This window comes from Hydra viridissima, unplaced genomic scaffold, assembly GCF_058129835.1.
Source record: "Hydra viridissima isolate aposymbiotic clone 2 unplaced genomic scaffold, HvirCarnegie_v1 scaffold_17, whole genome shotgun sequence".
Taxonomy (NCBI): domain Eukaryota; kingdom Metazoa; phylum Cnidaria; class Hydrozoa; order Anthoathecata; family Hydridae; genus Hydra; species Hydra viridissima.
The window spans coordinates 1022966-1041710 of record NW_028324316.1 but is presented as its reverse complement, the minus strand read 5'-3'; the positions used below and the strand labels follow the sequence as shown (position 1 = coordinate 1041710).

Genomic DNA, 18745 nt, shown 5'->3' with positions numbered 1-18745 from the left:
TATTTTTATTTACAACATAGATTTTGTTGGTAGTTATTTTGTTTTTTGTTTCAATTTCAGCCTTTAAACAACCTATCAACTTTAGAGGCGTTGAAGCATAGGGAAATATTACTGTTGATGATTTTTTTTGTAATAAGTTTGGATTGTGGTTTTTAATCCTTTCAAAAGTGTTTTTGTCAATCAAATTCACACTAGAACCTGAGTCAATAACCATTTTTATTATAACATTTTCTACCAGTACATTTATTGATTTTGTTTTATAGGATTGCCCTCTTTGTTTTGAACTAAATGTTAGGGCAAGAGCTTCCTCTAATTCATTTTCTGAGCTGCTTTCACTTTTGTTTTTATTATTTATCTCTTTAACTTGCTGTATTGTCCTGTAAGGCGTTTTTGAAAAACTTCTGCAACAAATGGCTAAATGATTTTTCTTTTGGCATTTATAGCATGTTTTTCCATTAGCTTTGCACTCTTTTTGATGTCCAATAAAATATTTTTCCCCACATTGAAAACATAACAAGTCATTTTCTCTTTTACCTATATTTTCACTTTGATTACTTCCTGATTTTAAATCTGTTGCTTGTTTTTGTCTTCTGGAAATAGTTAATTTTTTTAAATGATCTACCACATCAATCTCCTCTGTGGATTGATTTGTTTTCTTATTTGACATTTCTTTTGCTTGTTGTTTTGATATTTCCATATTGCGACCTATTTCAACACGTTTATCAATGTTTATTTCTCTATCCTTGAGAAGTTTTTGCTTCAGTTTCACAGATTGACATTCTGATATAAATTGATCCTTTACTGCCTCAGCGACATCTGAAAACGCACAATATTCGGCTTGTTTTCTTAACCGAGTAACAAAGCTCACAGTACTCTCCTCTTCATTTTGTTTTATGTTCTTAAAAATATATCGTTCATACGTGATGTTTTTTTTTGGTTTAAAATATTGATCGAGTTTTTCACACATTACATTGTATTGATCAGTATCGTTTCCTTTTAGAGTTTTGTATATTTCTTTTATATCTTTTCCAGCTAAGTGCAACAATAATGCCTTTTTTTGCGCCTCTTGCGTAACTCCTGTTGCCAATATATATATCTCAAAATCTTCTCTCCATATTTCCCAGCGTTTATCTATATTTGTTGTATCATTTTCGTTTATAATAAATTGTTCTATACCTGGTAAATTACTAATTGCTTTTGCCATGTTTTTATCTTCGTCGCCAATTGTTGTGATCCGCTTAAGCATATAACCCTTGTATATGTTTATTTATGTATATTATTTTAAGATAAGTCAATAAAGATATTTTTTTACAACTTTTAATATAACGCGAATTCTAATCTCTCTTCGAAGTCCTTACTTTCTATTTTTATATACGTTTTTATAATGCGTTCCACATGAACGCACTTACGTAATTTGTATTACATAATTACGTAGTTATCATTCTCAACATCTCCATCGTACTTTTCTCCCTGGATTTTCCTTGTCAGCTCTCTCAGAACCATCAAGATAATAAAATCGCAGATTGACAAACTTTAGTCATCGAGCAATATGTTTGCATATTCAATTATGCTAAAGAGTTGTTTTTCACAAGAAGAGCAATCAATATTTGACTGTCACATACTAGTAAATGTAAGATTCTATGAAGTACTTGTAATTACGTCTTAAAACTCTTCAAAAATCATTAAAACTACAAATAAAAAATTTACGAGGAAGAAAAAACGTTATCGACGAGGGAGTATATAATTCATCTATAAACATATCTAGCAAAAGATGTTGAGTTAATTTTAAAATATGAATAATTTTACAATCGATCACGTTTTTCAGAGAAAAAATTCCTAAGCACAATTACTTCACCGACAGCAACGCAAACAATAATTAGAGTCTGTCCAAGTGACCAATATTGTACTCGCTCATAAAGATATTCTGCCATATCTCTGGATGTCGACTCTCTGAGCCGATGGTGAGTTTGATAATCTATAATTACTTTCAAGGACTCGTGAATTGACAACGCGGAGGTTTCGATCATGGTTAGAGCAGTATGGTGGTCACCAATACCAGGTGATAACGGACGTTCTTCCCCTGACTGAAAGTCGAAGTATATTGTTTTGTGAGTAAAAGAGGAGAACTCGTTGCTGAAGCAGAACAAGTATTCACCTATTAAATAAAGAAGTTAACAAAACAAGCTTACAAATTAATAATTAATATCTAAGTGAAATATGGTAAATTTATTTCATTGTAAATTAGATAGAAACCTTATAACCTTTTCTTTTTTGTCAACTTTTACTTTCACTCTTCGTAAAATCCTTAGAAGTATTTTATGCTTAAAAATTTTTATATTTTTATCAACTAGCAAAAGGAATTCGGACATCTTTGTGTGATTTTTTGCAATGAATAGCTTAAGTACTTTTTAGTACAAGATAAGCACCATTATGATAGATAATAACCGGGTAATTCCATGTAAAAGTGAGACAAAAAATTGAAATTTTTTAGTCACCCTTTCAGATTTCTTTGAAATTTGAACCAATGGTACCTATTAATGAATAATGAAAAAATGCAAAATTTGAACTCCCAAATCCAAACGGTTCAAAAGTTATGGCATTTTGAAATTCAACTTAAAATGCCCTATTTTTTTCCACTTCCGCCATTATGAACTTTGTAGTAGAACTTTTAATTAAATAATTTAAGATCTAGTGGAATAATTTGGCTAAAATTTGGTACCTGACCATTTTTAAGGATGCTGAATTCAAAAATGTAGATAAATTAGAGATATTTAAATTTTTTGACAGTTATTTTTTTATTTTAAAATTGCAAGTCAAATTTTTTGTTCTGTTACCATGGGTTGCCCTTTCAATAATTCCTGGAGTTGCCCAAGTCTCATCGATTCCTTTTTTTTTTCAAATGAAGTAGATGATCTTAGGCTATCTTTATAAAAAAGATGGTTTTGGTTTCTTAAAGCATAATAAAGATATGTCATTTTGAATTTCAGACAAAAAATTTCTTTATTTGGCTGCTATTCTCTTTTACAGCGATAATTTTTGTGTGAATAGCTTAAGTTCTAGTAGAGAAATATGACTGAAATTTGGTTACCTGACCATTTTTAAAGGTGTTGAATACAAAGAAGAAGAGAAATCAGCCTAAATCCTAATCTTTTAGAACAATTTTTGAATTTTAAAATGGTATAATATTACTTAACCATAAAACGGGGTAATATTTTCACAAATTGCCTAACTGTCATGGGTTCAATTGTGGTGTGTAAAAAAGTTTATGAAGGTTGGTTTTAATATATAAATAAAGTTTTGTGAAGTGAATTATCAAGAAAAATATAGTTTTGCTGTGATATAGCCTGCTGTGATGTAAAAATATAGTTTTGGGACGTCAGTTATATCGCCTAAATATAGTTTTGAAACAACAGTTAACAATAACAAATTTCAATGAAAAAAAATTATTTTAATTTTAGATTAATTATTAAATCTTGTTTGGTAATTCAGCTTCTTAGTCATGGCAAACAGCCAACAGTGCTTCATTGGAATCAACCTAGAAAGTGAATGACATCTCACAACATATACATCGTTGCTGGGAATTGAACCTTTTGAAGATATTCCTGAATATGAAAGAGAAATATTAATGTGGAGGACTGGGCTCTCAATGATAAATGTCAAACCAACAATTTGTCTCCATCATAAACATATTTATCTGAAGCGTTATACAACTAAATTAACACAATGCTGCAATCCATTTAATACGCATAACAAAGTTATAAAAGGTATTTACAGTAATCATAACTTTTAGTTTTTTGAAAATGTTGTGAGTTACAATAATGAAATTATTGGCAGCCAAATTCTATTTTAGCTACATTTAACCTTTTAGCTGACTTCTGAAAGTGCACTATTAAATGCCATACAATTTTAAACTTTTTAAGGCTTTATTAAACTTTTTATTTATATTAAAAGAGCTCTTCCCTTTTTTTAGGTAGCCTTCGTGAAATCAACTTGGATACAGCAAAGTACCTATGCAGTAAAGGCAAATTCATAGTTCCAGGTGAAAAACTTTGTCCACAATGCAGACATAAATTAGCGTCAAGTGAAGAATCAGAAGAGAACGAGTTGGAGATAAAATTAACTGAAGATAATATGGAAAAAGAAATTACACTGGAATCAACAAGATCATTGCTCAACAGTACTTTATGCAAACCTGAAGTGTCTCCTCTAAAAGTTCATTTACCCAAAACCTCTAACAAGCCTTCACTTGGAAAGAGAAAGATAAAGCAGGTTGAAGAAGCAGTTATTAAGAAGCTTGCAACTGCTCTGGATGTAACCGAATCCAATCTTGTTGCACCAAAAAATGAAGTTCTAAAGGAAATTCAAACCAAAGCTCTTGATCTAGACTACCTTGTAGAATGCATGAAAGAAAAACTTAAGGTTTCTAACAGAAGGCAGCAACTTCAAATTTTGACATTAACCCCAAAATCTTGGTCTATCAGAAAAGCAGCAGATGAGTTTTCAGTGTCCAAACACAAAATTCAAAATGCAAAGCTTTTATGCAACCAAAAAGGCATCATAGCATACCCTGATCTGGTTGAACCACATTGAATCAGTAAAGATGTTATAGAACTTGTAAAGCTATGTGGCATATAATACAAAGTACCCAGGCCATAAAAAGAGTTTTTCTAAATTTTGCAGTCTTCGGCCTAAATGGTGCATTGCTGGTCCAAAAGTTACATATTCTGTTAGTGTGTGTACAATACACCAAAATGTTAAATTAATGTTGAGTGCTATAGGCCTTGAAACATCTTACCATGAAATCATTGAAAAGATTGTCTGCAGCAGAAAATCTAAAGTTTGCATGATTCAACGATGCAATAGTTGTCCTGGCATACAAGCTTCCCAAAATTATTTCCAGGAGTATCTCACACAAAATGATGATCCAAAAGAGCAATATGACAGTGATGAAAATGAACAGTCAGTGGATTTCAAACAGTGGACAACAACAGATAGAACTGAACTGTTAACAATAAAACTTCCATTAAATGAATTCATAGAGCTCCTGTGTGAAAAACTTGATAATATTACTTCTCATTCATTTATAGCAAAATCATAATCTAGCTATCTAAAGCTATCTAAAGTTTTAGATAGCTATCTAGCTATCTAAAATCTCAAAGAAACAATTAGTATTGATGAGGCTATTGTACTGGCAGATTTTGCAGAGAATTACACTTTTGTAGTACAAGATGAGATAGAGTTACCATTGGAGCAATGTTCCCTTCATCCAGTTGTCATCTACTACAAGAAAGTGAAATTGGAAATATCTTCTTTTTGTGTATTTTCAGATGATTTGAATCATGATGTTGGATTTATCAATGAAGTTATGCATAAAACCATTAATCATATAAAAACTCATCTTTGTCCCACAATTACAAAAATTCATTACTTTTCTGATGGCTGTGCAGAGCAGTATAAAAACTGCAAACATTTTTTCAATTTATGTCACCACGCTCAAGATTTTTCTGTTCATTGCATCTGGAATTTCTTTGCAACAAGCCATGGCAAATCTCCATGCGATGGAATAGGTGGTACTGTTAAAAGGCTTGTTGCAACAGCTAGCTTGCAGAGTCCAACCACAGGTCATATACTGTCTTCTCAAGCAATGTTTGAATACTGTCAATTTATACCATCTTCTCATTCAATTATAAAAATGAAAAGGGTATCCGATGATGATGATTTTGCACTAACATTTGACTTCCTCAAAAAACAAAAATATTGAATTATTAAAATTGACAATGTTATGATGTCACAATACCTATTTTGCAAATATGATGATTTTTACTGGCTTGGTATGGTTTCTGAAGTTGATAAAGAGAATGATGATTTTATAGTAAAGTTTATGCATCCACATTATCCAAATCAGTCATACTACTGGTCAAAGGGGGATGATAATTGCTGGGTGCCAAGAATTAATGTCATTTCTCTTGTTAAAACACCTTCATCATCTTCTGGGCGTAAGTACCAAATCTCAAAAGAAGATGAAACTCTATTTGAACAAGTTTTATCTTTTCAGTGAAAGTTAATTAATATTTTACTTTCATTATTTAAATGATATAAACTTCAATTTTAGTTATACTTGGTTATTTCTTTTCATTTTTATTTTTGAGCTTTTTTCAATAAAGCAGGTTTATAATATTTTTCAAAAAAGTTTGCATTTTAGTTTCTTATTTTTTAACACAACATTTGAGCATGTAAGCTAAAATTTTAGCATGCAACCAATGTTTTGAAATAATACCTAATTATTAGAATAATAAAAAAAGAAATTATTTTTTCAATGTCTTGTATATACAAGACATTGAAAAATAAAACATAAATATAAATTAAAAAATAAAACGTAAACATGGAAATAAAATTTACTATATAGTAAATTTTACTTCCGTGTATACTTTTGAAAATATTGATTATAAATATGCAAGTTATGCAAAACAATATAATTTTTTATTTTATTACAGAGACCTAAACTTTTCCAAAACATCTTATTCAGGGTTCCCACAGAAAAAAAAAATCAAAATTCCAGGACTTTCCAGGACTTTCCAGGACCATTTTCCTACTTCTCCAGGATTTTCAGAAAAAAATTCCAGGACTTTTCCAGGATGTTTCCCCCAAAAAAAAAAAATTCCAGGACTTTCCAGGATTTAGCTATAAAAAAATTCGGAAAATTTCCTTTCAAATAAACCATTTAAAAAGATAAAAAACTTTATTACCACTTGAAACTAAAATTTTCATGAATCTTTCTAATAAAACAAAAAAACTAAAGTATATAATAGTGTAGCGCAGTTTCGCCTTATATGGAAGATGGAAAATACTGTCTAGTTCTTATTCAGCTTTTTTTCAATCAAATCTAACTCATCAATTTCCTTCTGTTTTGCTTTACATAACTTTTTTTGTTTATTTGACTCTTTTAAAAGCGAAAAGTCACTTTTCTTTTCTGCGTCAATGGCAAGTTTGTCCGACTCGTTAGATAACAACTCAATTTGACTTTGAAGAAGTCGCCGTTTTGCCCGAACAGCTTTTAACTCATCATCAACAATCTTTCGCTTTAGCGCCACATTGTCACTTTCTTTTTTTAATTTTTCTTTTCTCAAGTCTTCATGGTATGAGCTGCTTGCTTTTCTAGCATGTTGCTGCATTTCTTTGGTAATTTTGATGCTTTCAGGAGTTTCTCCCGAAGATGAAAGGTGGTCTTCAATGATACGTAAAGCAACAAGGGATTTCTCCTTCAAGTTTTGAACCAAAAGTTGCTTATTTATACTAAAACCACGTTCAATTGATTTGATTTAAAAACCTTCCAAACTTCTTCATAAGCTGTATTTTTCCCAATGAAGTCTGAATAAAATTGGTCAAGCCGATCATTTTTAAGGTCAAAATTTTGAAATGCGCTTTTGTTGATGTCAACAATTTCAAATAGCTTTTTGTATTGTTCTTTTGCAAGCTCCGCAGACTTTGTTGACAGACGATTACAATTTACTAATTTTTGTAAAAGAACAGAAAAATTTTTGACACAGTTACTTCGTTTGCTATCAATGGCCATTTGGATTGGATTTACAGATATAGCAGAGCGTACAATGGAAAACTTTAATGGGGACTTGTCAAAAAGATGTGTCAACAGAACTGCTAAAAACTCCCCAGCTTCACTTTTAAATGCAACTACTCTGTAATCGGTAGAAGCTACATTAGCTTGGTCAAGTTTTAAATGAGAAGCAAATCCAATATCAATGTCTGCTGGAGGTTTTCGAATATTCCTATCATTTATATCAAGTTGAAGCAGCTGATAAAGTGCATCACATTTCTTTAAGACATCTTTGAGAATAAATCGGCTCAATAAGTCCTTGATAATATCACTAAGAATAGCACTCATAAATGGTACCATGGGCTTATCTGTTTGAAAACTTTTTAGAAAGGCATTTAATTTCTCAGATACCATTTCAAAGAACTTCAATTTTGCTGGTAAAATTGGATCATGTATCATAGCTTTTAGTATCTGCCAACTTTTATTATTGACGTCAGGTCGCTTGCTTTTTTTTAGACTACTAACGTATGTTACAAATTTTTTGTAACCATCAAGAAGAGATTCAGCTTTTCGTGCACAGTTTTCATTTTCGCACCGCCTGTGTCCACAAAATTGAAGTGGATATTCCAGTGTTTCAGCAATATTTTCATAAGTTTCTCGCCGTGTGGGTGAATCGTGTAAGAATTGCCACATTGATTTCAAAGCATCATTTATTTTCCAGGCACTTGCTTTGGCACCAGCTTTCAAACTTCCGTGAATGGTGTGAAGACCACATGTTCCTATATCAATAAGAGGGTTTAGTTCTTCCTCTTGCCTTTGTTCACTGAAATTTTTGAGAAATAACAAGTTGACATTGGGACCATCAGAAGACACTTGTAAAATCTTTGCTTTGTCAATTTCGGATACACCACTGAGAAATGTATTTAAGACATCCTCAGCAGAGGAGCGTCCCATAAACTCTGAATTAAGATATCGAGTATTAACAATATCAGATTTTTTTTTCCAAAACTAAAATATCCATTTGTCCTTTTTGAAATATTTGATTAAGTGATTCGTCAAACGAAGTAGTGTAATATGGAGCAGTTGAAAGGGTCAATAATAGCTCACTTCGAAAATATGGAGCAAGTCCATATGTAGCCACATACCCAGCCTTTGTTCGACCACATTGAAATGTCTTTGCAATATTGCTATCAGGGAACATTTTTCTTAACAATTCTCCAGAACTTGATGAGGTATTCATTGAATGTGTCGAATAAACAGTATTTAAAACCCAGCGTATCTCAGCTTCAAGTGTCAACGATTCTATAAACAATTGGTCAATTGTTTTTGAATTGCTTGATTGTGATATAGCTTCAGAACAAGTTTCTAGAATAGAAGGTGGGGAAGTTAAAGGTGATAAATATGATTTTATGGTTTGCTCTAAAGGTTTTCTTTGTATTTGCTTTTTGCTTCTCATATGCAATGTTAATGCAGCCTCTCCCATATTAGAAACATTGATTTTACTAAAACAATAGATACACTTAGCTATTGTTTCATTTATCTTCCGAACCCAGGGTTTAAATTGATCATCATATAACCATTTTTCTTGAAATACACACTCATTCTTAGGCATTTTTTAAATTTATTTCACTGAAAGAAAAAAACATTGTGAAAAAATCTAAACATAATTTTAAAAACTGACTGCAATTTAAACTACGCTGTAAACATTTAACTAATTTAAAAATTAAAAATATGAAAAATTCTCAATCAATCATATAATTCTTATCATGTCAAGCATTTTTACAGATATATTAAGTAGAAGCAACCAACTGTGTACTATACTTTACATTTTGAAATATTTATCTTAATCAAAATATGATTACATTGGTGAGAGGGAAAATATACTTGATTATGATATTATTCATAAATCAGAACTATAAAATTTAACCTCTTAAAATTTAGTTTAAAATTTTAACTATGGAACCCATGTAACTTAAAAATATGGTTAAAAACTTTGAAATTTAAATCCTTGAATTTAAAAAATTCCATGACTTTTCCAGGATTTAAGAGACAAAATGAAAAATTCCAGGACTTTCCAGGACTTTCCAGGACACTCATCAAATTCCAGGACTTTCCAGGACTTTCCAGGACTGTGGGAACCCTGTTATTTCACAATAAGAGTAAGGCAACTCCAGAAATAAGTGAAATAAAAATTATGGTTACAAGAAAAAAAAGGGACTGTTGACATTTTAAAATTTAAAAATTATTTTAAAAGATTAGGATTTGGGTTAATATCTCTTCATATTTGTATTCAACACCTTTAAAAATGGTCAGGTACCAAATTTCAGTCATATTTCTCTACTAGAACTTAAGTTATTCACACAAAAAGTATCACTGTAAAAGAGAATAGTAGCCAAATAAAGAAATTTTTTGTCTGAAATTCAAAATGACATATCTTTATTATGCTTTAAGAAACCAAAACCATCTTTTTTATAAAAATAGCCTAAGAACATCTACTTCATTTGAAAAAAAAAAGGAATCGATGAGACTTGGGCAACTCCAGGAATTAATGAAAGGGCAACCCATGGTAACAGGAAAAAAAATTGATTGGCCATTTTAAAATAAAAAAATAACTGTCAAAAAATTTAAATATCTCTAAATTATCTACATTTTTGAATTCAGCACCCTTAAAAATGGTCAGGTACCAAATTTTAGCCAAATTTTTCCACTAGATCTTAAATTATTTAATTAAAAGTTCTACTACAAAGTTCATAATGGCGGAAGTGGAAAAAAATAGGGCATTTTAAGTTGAATTTCAAAATGCCATAACTTTTGAACCGTTTGGATTTGGGAGTTCAAATTTTGCATTTTTTCATTATTTATTAAAAGGTACCACTGGTTAAAATTTAAAGAAAATCCAAGGGGTGACTGAAATGAGTGTCCCACTTTTACATGGAATTACCCAACCTTATGTTATTGTTTAAAAATAACTGTTTAACCTTAACAAATATTAATGTACAATAATTTGAATTAATGATGTAAGTCTGAAAACCTGAAATTAACTAAGTACTGAAATAGAAATAACATCAAAAAGCTCTTTCTCTCTGTATCAACAAAGAACCATGTAGAATAAAATAAACCATGTAGAACAAAATAAACCATGTAGAAAAAAAACGCAGCAGTTTATTTACTTTTAATTTTGATTTTTAAATATTAAATATATATATAGAAATCAAAGTGTTATGCAAAATCTGAAAAGAAAATCCATTTAGCTTTACACTTTTTTTATATCAGATTAAGCCACCAGAAACAAATATTGAGAAAGAAGAGGCAGTTCTACTAATAATGGTTTCCTATTCAGGAATTACTGGTTTAATCTGAACACCACCCAAATTTAGAACTCATTAAATACTTAACTATATTTAAGTTATTGCATTAACACATTTGCTAAATTTTTTAACGGTACATTTTGGATTTCATTAATAAACTTTTTAGGATCATCAAGACAAAATTCAAAATTCGCTATCCAATTGCTTTTGGAAATACTTATTCGAGATCCTCCAAGTTTTTTGATGGAGAATATGATGAGAATACCAATTAGTTAGTCACAGGTATCTGTATTCTAAGGGCATTTGTCAACAAACAGAATTTGACAGCACCTTCATTGCCTATAAGCAAACCAGCAAGATCAGAATTACTGAGATAGTCAACAAGTATCATAATCTAAAAATACTTAAAACACTAGATCGACAAGAGGGCAGCTACAAGGAGAGAGTAAACAGTTTTTTGAACAGTTTTGAAAGCAATGTCCTGTTTATCATTCAAAAGATAATCTTCTTTATTTTAACCAAAAGGGACAACAGGGATGATGAGGCCAAGAGGGATGATCTTCAGAGGCACAGACCTTCATGGAGGAGAGCACAAGCAAAATAAGGTCTAAAAACTGTGGTACACTTTTGCAACATATTGTAAAGAAAAACACTAAGGAATAAGGAATCTCTACAAACAAGAAAAAGATTGCCATTAGTGTATCTTTATCTTATTTGTAGAGATTCATCATCTCTATTTGCCTTCAGGTCTGGTCAGGGTTGACAAAAACTTAACCCAACTGGGTTTTTGCTAAAACAAAATCTCTAGTTTGGTACAAATCTCTAGTAACAAACTTGGATAATTTATAGTTATTTAAAAGCTATTTTTAATTTTTACAGGTATATTGTCTTATACTATAGTTTTATTAATAATTACAGGCTTGGTCAGGAAGCGTGAATGATTGCTCTCAAAAATTGACCATGGAAATAATATTTAGTTGCAAAAAACTGGCCAGACTTTTTAGTCCTTTTGAAAACATTTCAAAAAAATTTTTATTTATAAAAATTATATTATACTCTGAATGAAGTGACTATATTAAGTGATTAATCCAATAAAGTAATATGTAATTATTAAAAAAGAGAACATAATTTTAAAAATTGAGAGTTTTTATTTATAAAAATTATATTACACTCTTTGATAAATTAAAGGAACATTTGTTTCCTTATTAAGCAATCGTAAGATGTTACTTTATATAAAAAATGTTGCTTAACTTTATAAAAAAATTATAAAAGAGCAATGTTTCGAAAATATTTGTTCTAATTGTAATTTATTTTGCTTTAAGTTCCTTCATGTTAATAGCTATTTTCTTTTTCTTTTTTTTTTTTGTAATTGTCTCTCATCGGTCCAATAATCTTTTTTGCATTTTTTTTTTTTTTTGAAATGTTCTCAAAACGACTAAACAGCCTGGTCAGTTTTTCACAACTAAATATTATTTCCGTGGTCAGTATTTGAAAGCGATCGCTACTGCTTTCTGACCAAACCTGTAATTAGGTTGCTCTTTTTTTTTTGAAATATAAAATTAATTTTAAATAGAGATATTATATTAAAATTTTAGTTAGATTTATAATAAGTAGATTATAAATATAACTAAAATTTTAAGATATCTCTATTTCTGTTCTATAACATCCCAAAGTATCATTCAGGGGGAAGATGAGGCAAGTGAGTGGAATGAAGTGACTATATTAAGTGATTAATCCAATAGAGTAATATGTAATTATTATAAAGAGAACATAATTTAAAAAATTGAGAGAATTAAGAGTCATTTAGATAGGTGCAGAAGAAAGAAAAAAGGAAGTGCTAATGATTCCAAAGACTTTAGCAATATATTAGTTTTAGACTCAAGGCCATCTACATCTGCAGCATCAAGTAAGTCTAACCAATCAGAAGATGAAGAGCAAGATCATTTAAACTTTATTAGTAATGCATCTTACTCTTCATTCAACTCCAATGAAGATGAAATTGCAAACATTGATTTCTAGATTTGCTGCAACAACAAGTAAACAGAAGGATAAACTGGGTTTCAAGTTGCAAGGTTTTCTTTTTAGCAAAAATACCATTCAATGCAGTAGAAAATCTTGAATTTACAAAACTGATTAAAAAACTTAAAGCCTGATACCAGCCACCAAATACAAAATGGATATCTTCAGAATTCTTAGTAAAGGTAAATGAAAAAGTAATCAATTTGCATTACATAACAAATTTGAATAGACCTGTTCAGGATGAATTAGGTTAAATTAACTTATCAAAATAGTATGCAATGATAAGAAAACTTGCATAAACAAATATAAATATATATAATTTCATTCTTAAATATTTTCAGTAAGCATTAGAGTCTCAGAAGTCTTGTATGAACAATACTACCAACAACAAAATTTTGATGTTGGTATCGGAAATCACAGTCCTTCCAACACCAATGCCAATTCTGTATTGGTGTCAGTATCATAGGATGAGTATCATAAAAAAGACTGATCTAGTGACCACACAATATTTTCCATAGCGAGACTCTGATGCTTACTTTTCAGTATCACTGACAATGAAAAAAAAAAACATCTAAAATGAGAGAACTTTAGCAGGTTGAAACCCCAAAGCTGATAACATATGGCTGCTCTGTTCATTTTCTAAACTCAATTAAAAAGGATGTCTCCCCAAAGTCTATACTAAAGCATATTGTAGAAACTCATAAATTTTTTTTGTAATCACCAACCACACATGTGTACCAAAATCTAGATTGTTTTTGATTAACTGATAACGTTCTATAATACAATTCTATGGTGAAAAATATGTCAAAAGAGGTCCTGGCTAATTTACACCAAAATCATTTTTTAATATTTCTTTGTTAAATTTTTTTTAATCAACTATACTATAGAAATGGTTTATGGAAAAAAGTGGACTGATACCACAGCTACCTAATGATACTTATTGGAACTTCCAATTAGATTGTATAAAGATATACATATCTTATCACTCCCTGTATGTCAAAATTTGATGCAAGCATATGGAGTTTATTGATCTTTCGATTGGAAAATTAATTGACAATTTATCCATACCGAGAGAAGCAATAAAATTACAACCACAACTAAAAATTATTGGAGCTGCATTAGATAAGGTTAATAAAACAGTATATTCAGCTAGTAGCTGGATTTCTTAAAATTGATGATAATAAAAATATTAAAAGTACATATTTCTGCCACCATACATCGTTAACTTTATTTACATAACTATAAATTATTGTGTTTGCTGTAGTTGTAGGTAGATGATACAAAATTGTTTGAAGCAGTTGAGATTTGGCAAAACTTCAAACATGATGAAAAATTGGATTTGTACAAAGATAATCTTTTAAAGAGGCTTCAGAAAGCAATTAGTCCATGTTCATGGTTGAATAAAGTCTATCCCAAATTTATGCTTGGCTACTATACATTTAAACTAAAACATAAACTTTTTTCCAAGATCTTTATTCAATGATAGAGAAAAAGCAAAACATCAGCAACATCAGCAAGAAATAATGAATCTAAGTCTTCAAAATACCCTGAAAGTTTTGCAAGGTTTTTAGGCAGTTGTACACTTGTCCAGCTAGCTCTGGATTGATTAAAAGATTTTTCTCATCCTTTATCAATACTTAGAGCAAATTAGAAATCATCAAAATTAGGAAGGAAGAGAAAAAGCTGAAATGCTTAAAAAAATTTATAGACATTTAGGATCAAGATGCACAATTCTGATTACTAATTGTTTGATGACTTTGTTTTAAATTTTTAAGTTTGAGTATTACTACTCCAAGTAAAAAAAATGTCTCAATTATGAGATATAGAACTCCTTATCTTATTATTATTAGAACAATTGTTGAGCAGCACTAAATCTTGAGTGTAGGTGGAAATTCAATTAAATGAAGTTTGCAAAATAATTTGAATGAATATTGGAAAATAATTTGAATGAAATTAAATTGAATGAAACAACTACAAATAAAAAATTTGAGATAAAAAACCCAGTAAGTTGGATTTTTGGTGGGTTTTTGCTCTTTAGTAATTGGGTGGATTTTGGGTTTGGATTTTTTCTCCTTTCTAAAAGGTGTTCATATAGAGAGATAACTCCTTTATATCCAAGGCCTTGGATATAAAGGAGTTATCTCTCTATATGAACACCTTTTAGAAAGGAGATTACAATTATCTCTGTGATCTGCTGGCATTCTTGGAGATAAATCTCCCAAGTTCACATTCAAGTAGCTTGGAAGTTACCATGAACCAATGTTTATGGCTAACAGCCTCTACTTGCTGATTCTGAAGATGACTCAAATGTACCAACTTGTCAATTCCAATACAAGAAAGAAATTTTGAAGCAGTTTGAGGTGGTGACTAATAATATTGTGTATTTAAAAAAAAAGGCCCCCAAAATGATTGACTCCTGCCTGCAACAATCTGGGGGCCTATATGCTATTTCAACTGTTCCCTGTTATCTTAAATTTAACAAATATATTTTATTTTGTAGTATATAAATTACACTTTTATAGCATTTTATAGCATATAATATTTTTAAAGGATTGAAAAAAAAAAAAACACCTCAACCAAATTAAAAACTCATAAACCTTTTTTATTAGCAGTGAATGTATGACTGTCATATTGCTTCTTTTTTTCATTGTATAAAATTTGACCATCTGGGTCCTTTAGAAAGACATCAACATCATAATGACCTCCTGTTATAACCTAAGTTAAAAATAAAAAAATAAAAAACACAAAAGCCTTTCTATGTTAATTCATAAAAAATGTAATTATATATTTTTAAAAATATCTTATAACTTTGTCAAACTCAACTTTTTGATAAATAAGGGTAACTATTACAAAAGATAATTTATTTAAATAATTTCTTAATTAGAAGTCAATACAGTAAGATAATAGCTTCATATATCTTCTATTATCTTAAAAGGTGAACTTTTAAAGGGAGAATGACTAGGGAAAATGTTTCTAAAATGATTTGAGAAACTATTAAAAACTAAAAAAAAGAAACTCTTAAAATGAACCTGTATTTAACAGAGAATTCAAGTTTATATAACTCAAAATGCTTCTAAGATAATAGCTATTTTAACAGTCATTAAAGAAAATCTATTTTTTGTTATTTAAACCTTTTTCATTTTCTGTCCATCTATGCATTCTTAACTGTGTTTAACAGAATTGAATCAATGAAAGACAACTCAAAAGTATAAGGAATAGAATAATGCATTTTAAAAAAAAATTCAAACAAAATAATCTAAAGGTAAAAACTATATGATTTTTAGTGGCCTAAATGTAAAAGTTATGAATAGTTATTTTATTTTGAATTGGTCAGGGGTAGCGCTTGACTTATGATTCAAACTAACTTTAGTTCAAACTAAACCTAATCCTAACCCTAACTTTGACAGCTTCAATAATAAGTGACTAGTAAATGAAACTATAATACCAAATTTTTGCGTAAAAATGCAAAAATTAGGTATTATAGTTTCATTTCCTAGTGATTGCCACTGTAAAATATTGCTATAGTTAAACTATAGCAATATATTACAATGGCAATCAAAAGGAAAATAATTTTATAGTAGGTGTATGTTTAAAGATCATCTTTCATCTAGTTTGGTATTATAAACAACACAAATAAATTGTTTAGCTACTAGTGTGTATAATGTGGCAGGATAGTTTTTATGTATAAAAACAAATATAACAACTATTGCTGTGCAGATCTTAATTACCTGGAATTCTAAGGTACATTTTGTTTCATTCAAAATTATTTCATGAAAGCATTGTCGAGCGTTGTCTTCTAATTCAAAAGTTAGCTCTTCCGACCAACTAAAACTTATTGAACAAGTGATAACAAAAAGATAACTTAATATTTTTATTTGACGCATATTGATAACGTCTTAAAAGTTTTATCAATATCTAATTTTTCACCATTTACAACGCCACTTAAAACATACAAATATGAGATTAAACCGAACGGTCCCGAAGAAAAACACGTTCAATACTTTTATTCGGAAGCCATATAACATTCATAGTGCTCAAACCCATTAAAGAGAAAAGTTAATAGGGTTTTAGTTTAATAATGGTATCTGAGTTTAACCATAGCTTTAAAGACGACCAAGGACGTATTCACAGACGTGGCGAACAATTTCTTTTATGAAAAAAGTTATTTTGGAACCAATTCTTTTTACTTATAAGGGGATTTTGATTTCATATTGATGATGAAAAACAATTTAAACACTCTTCTTCATTAGGATAATTTGGATGACAATAAAATGACATTTAGTTAGAAAATCTAAAGAAAAGATTGAGTTTCGAATAAAAATGCCCTAATTACTAAGATATAACTTCATTGACTTTAAGGCTAAAAAACAAGAATTTTACTTGAAGTTTCAAGCCATGCTTCAAACGTAAAATCTAAATTGAGCTTAAGCATAAAACGAATTTAAAATCAATTCATACTGGAAATTTCGTCAGTATCGTATATACTCGTGTAAAAACCGCAGTTTTTCTTCAAAGAAAATTTTTAAATGTTTGGGGTAACAGAGGGTTATAATTAAAAATGAAGCTTTACTCAACTTTACCTAGTAATTATTGTCCCTCTAGCCCGTTTGCCGAGCTAGCCCAGAAAACGAGCCAGTTTTAAAATTGCGTTTATATGAATTTTTGCCAAAAAAATTAAAAATGATATCGAGGTCAGCTTGGCTTTTTCTAGCAGGGCTGGTCTCTTTATTGGTAAAGTAATAACTTTAAAGATGGCGGCTAGCGACAAAAAAAGACATTGCATTTTAACAATTATTTAACTGGTATTGTAAAACAAATAATGCTTCTTAAAAGCCTAATTGTATTATATCAGCTTTACAAATTTAAATTTGATAGTTTTTTAATTATTATTCTTTCACAAAAACGATCACAACCACTTTAAAAGATGAAATAAGCAGGAGAGAGGCGCCTTAAAAGAAAAAATCGTAGTTGCTGGTTTAAAACTGGCAGAACTGATTTATGGTGGCATAATATAATAACTGGTGTAGCTCCCATTGATGTATGGAAAACAAATTTTAGGCTTTCACGATTTCTTTTCATGAATCTGGTTTCAGAGTTAAGACCTTATTTATCTCCTGACCCTTTTTCGCCTAACTCTAGAGCTCTATCAGCAGATAAAAAAGTAACTATTACTTTATATCACTTAAAAGATACTGGATCTTTGGAAAATTATAAAAGCAAAAATTTTAAGTTCACGGAAGTTGCCAGTTTTATTATTAAATTTATTATTTTACGCGGAAGCTTTCAAATTTAGAAAAGGTTAGAATTTGTACGCATGCGTACAAACTTATATAAAAAATTAACCAGCCCGTTTGCCGAGATCTCGGCAAAAAACAGTGAGATCTCGCTATCCGGGCTAGCTCGTTTAATCATATAAACGCAAAATTAAATTAAAACATTGATGACGTCGATAACTCGGCAAACGGGCTGGCTCGGCAAACAACTCAACCCACTTTCCATATAAACAGGCCCTTAGAGGCCGCCGGAGTTTTGGTTAGTTCAAGCCACGGCCTACTTAATAACAGGCCTGAAAGACGCGCAAAAAAAAAAAAAAACTGTAGGCGGATATTTTGTAAACAAATATGTCGATTTAAACAATTTTGTAAACAAATAAGTTGAGTTAAAATTTAAAATTCGCTACACTAGCTGCTAAATTGCTTGTTTTCAAATTTTGAGAGCTGTTTATTTTAAAAACCTTTTACAATAAGATAACATTTTTTAATCGATTACTAAAAAAAACAACACTTTTCTTTAATAATATCTTTTCAAATTTCACAAACCCTACAACTTCACAAAACATATTTTACATACATTTACATTTCTGCTC

At 30.0% G+C, this 18745-nt stretch overlaps 1 protein-coding gene and 1 pseudogene across 1 annotated transcript; one reads left to right on the top strand and one right to left on the bottom strand.

The window, feature by feature from the left end:
- Positions 1 to 1725: 1725 nt before the first annotated feature.
- Positions 1726 to 16885, bottom strand: LOC149876954 (transmembrane emp24 domain-containing protein 7-like). Its single transcript, XM_090074713.1, has 3 exons — positions 16608 to 16885; positions 15477 to 15594; positions 1726 to 2155 (listed from the first exon to the last, which is right to left on the bottom strand). The coding sequence occupies exons 1-3, from the start codon at positions 16761 to 16763 to the stop codon at positions 1803 to 1805; spliced, it is 627 nt and encodes a 208-aa protein (XP_089930839.1). The 5' UTR covers positions 16764 to 16885; the 3' UTR covers positions 1726 to 1802.
- Positions 3500 to 6058, top strand: LOC149876955 (uncharacterized; annotated as a pseudogene).
- Positions 16886 to 18745: the final 1860 nt, after the last annotated feature.

What these genes read in the sequence shown, in the direction of transcription:
- LOC149876954 (XM_090074713.1), bottom strand. Translation starts at nt 16,763, where the DNA reads ATGCGTCAAATAAAAATATTAAGTTATCTTTTTGTTATCACTTGTTCA. An exon ending in AATGTACCTTAGAATTCCAG is followed by an intron (nt 15,595 to 16,607) that starts GTAATTAAGATC and finishes TTTTTAACTTAG; the next exon opens with GTTATAACAGGAGGTCATTA. An exon ending in ATTCACTGCTAATAAAAAAG is followed by an intron (nt 2,156 to 15,476) that starts GTTTATGAGTTT and finishes TTTATTTAATAG; the next exon opens with GTGAATACTTGTTCTGCTTC.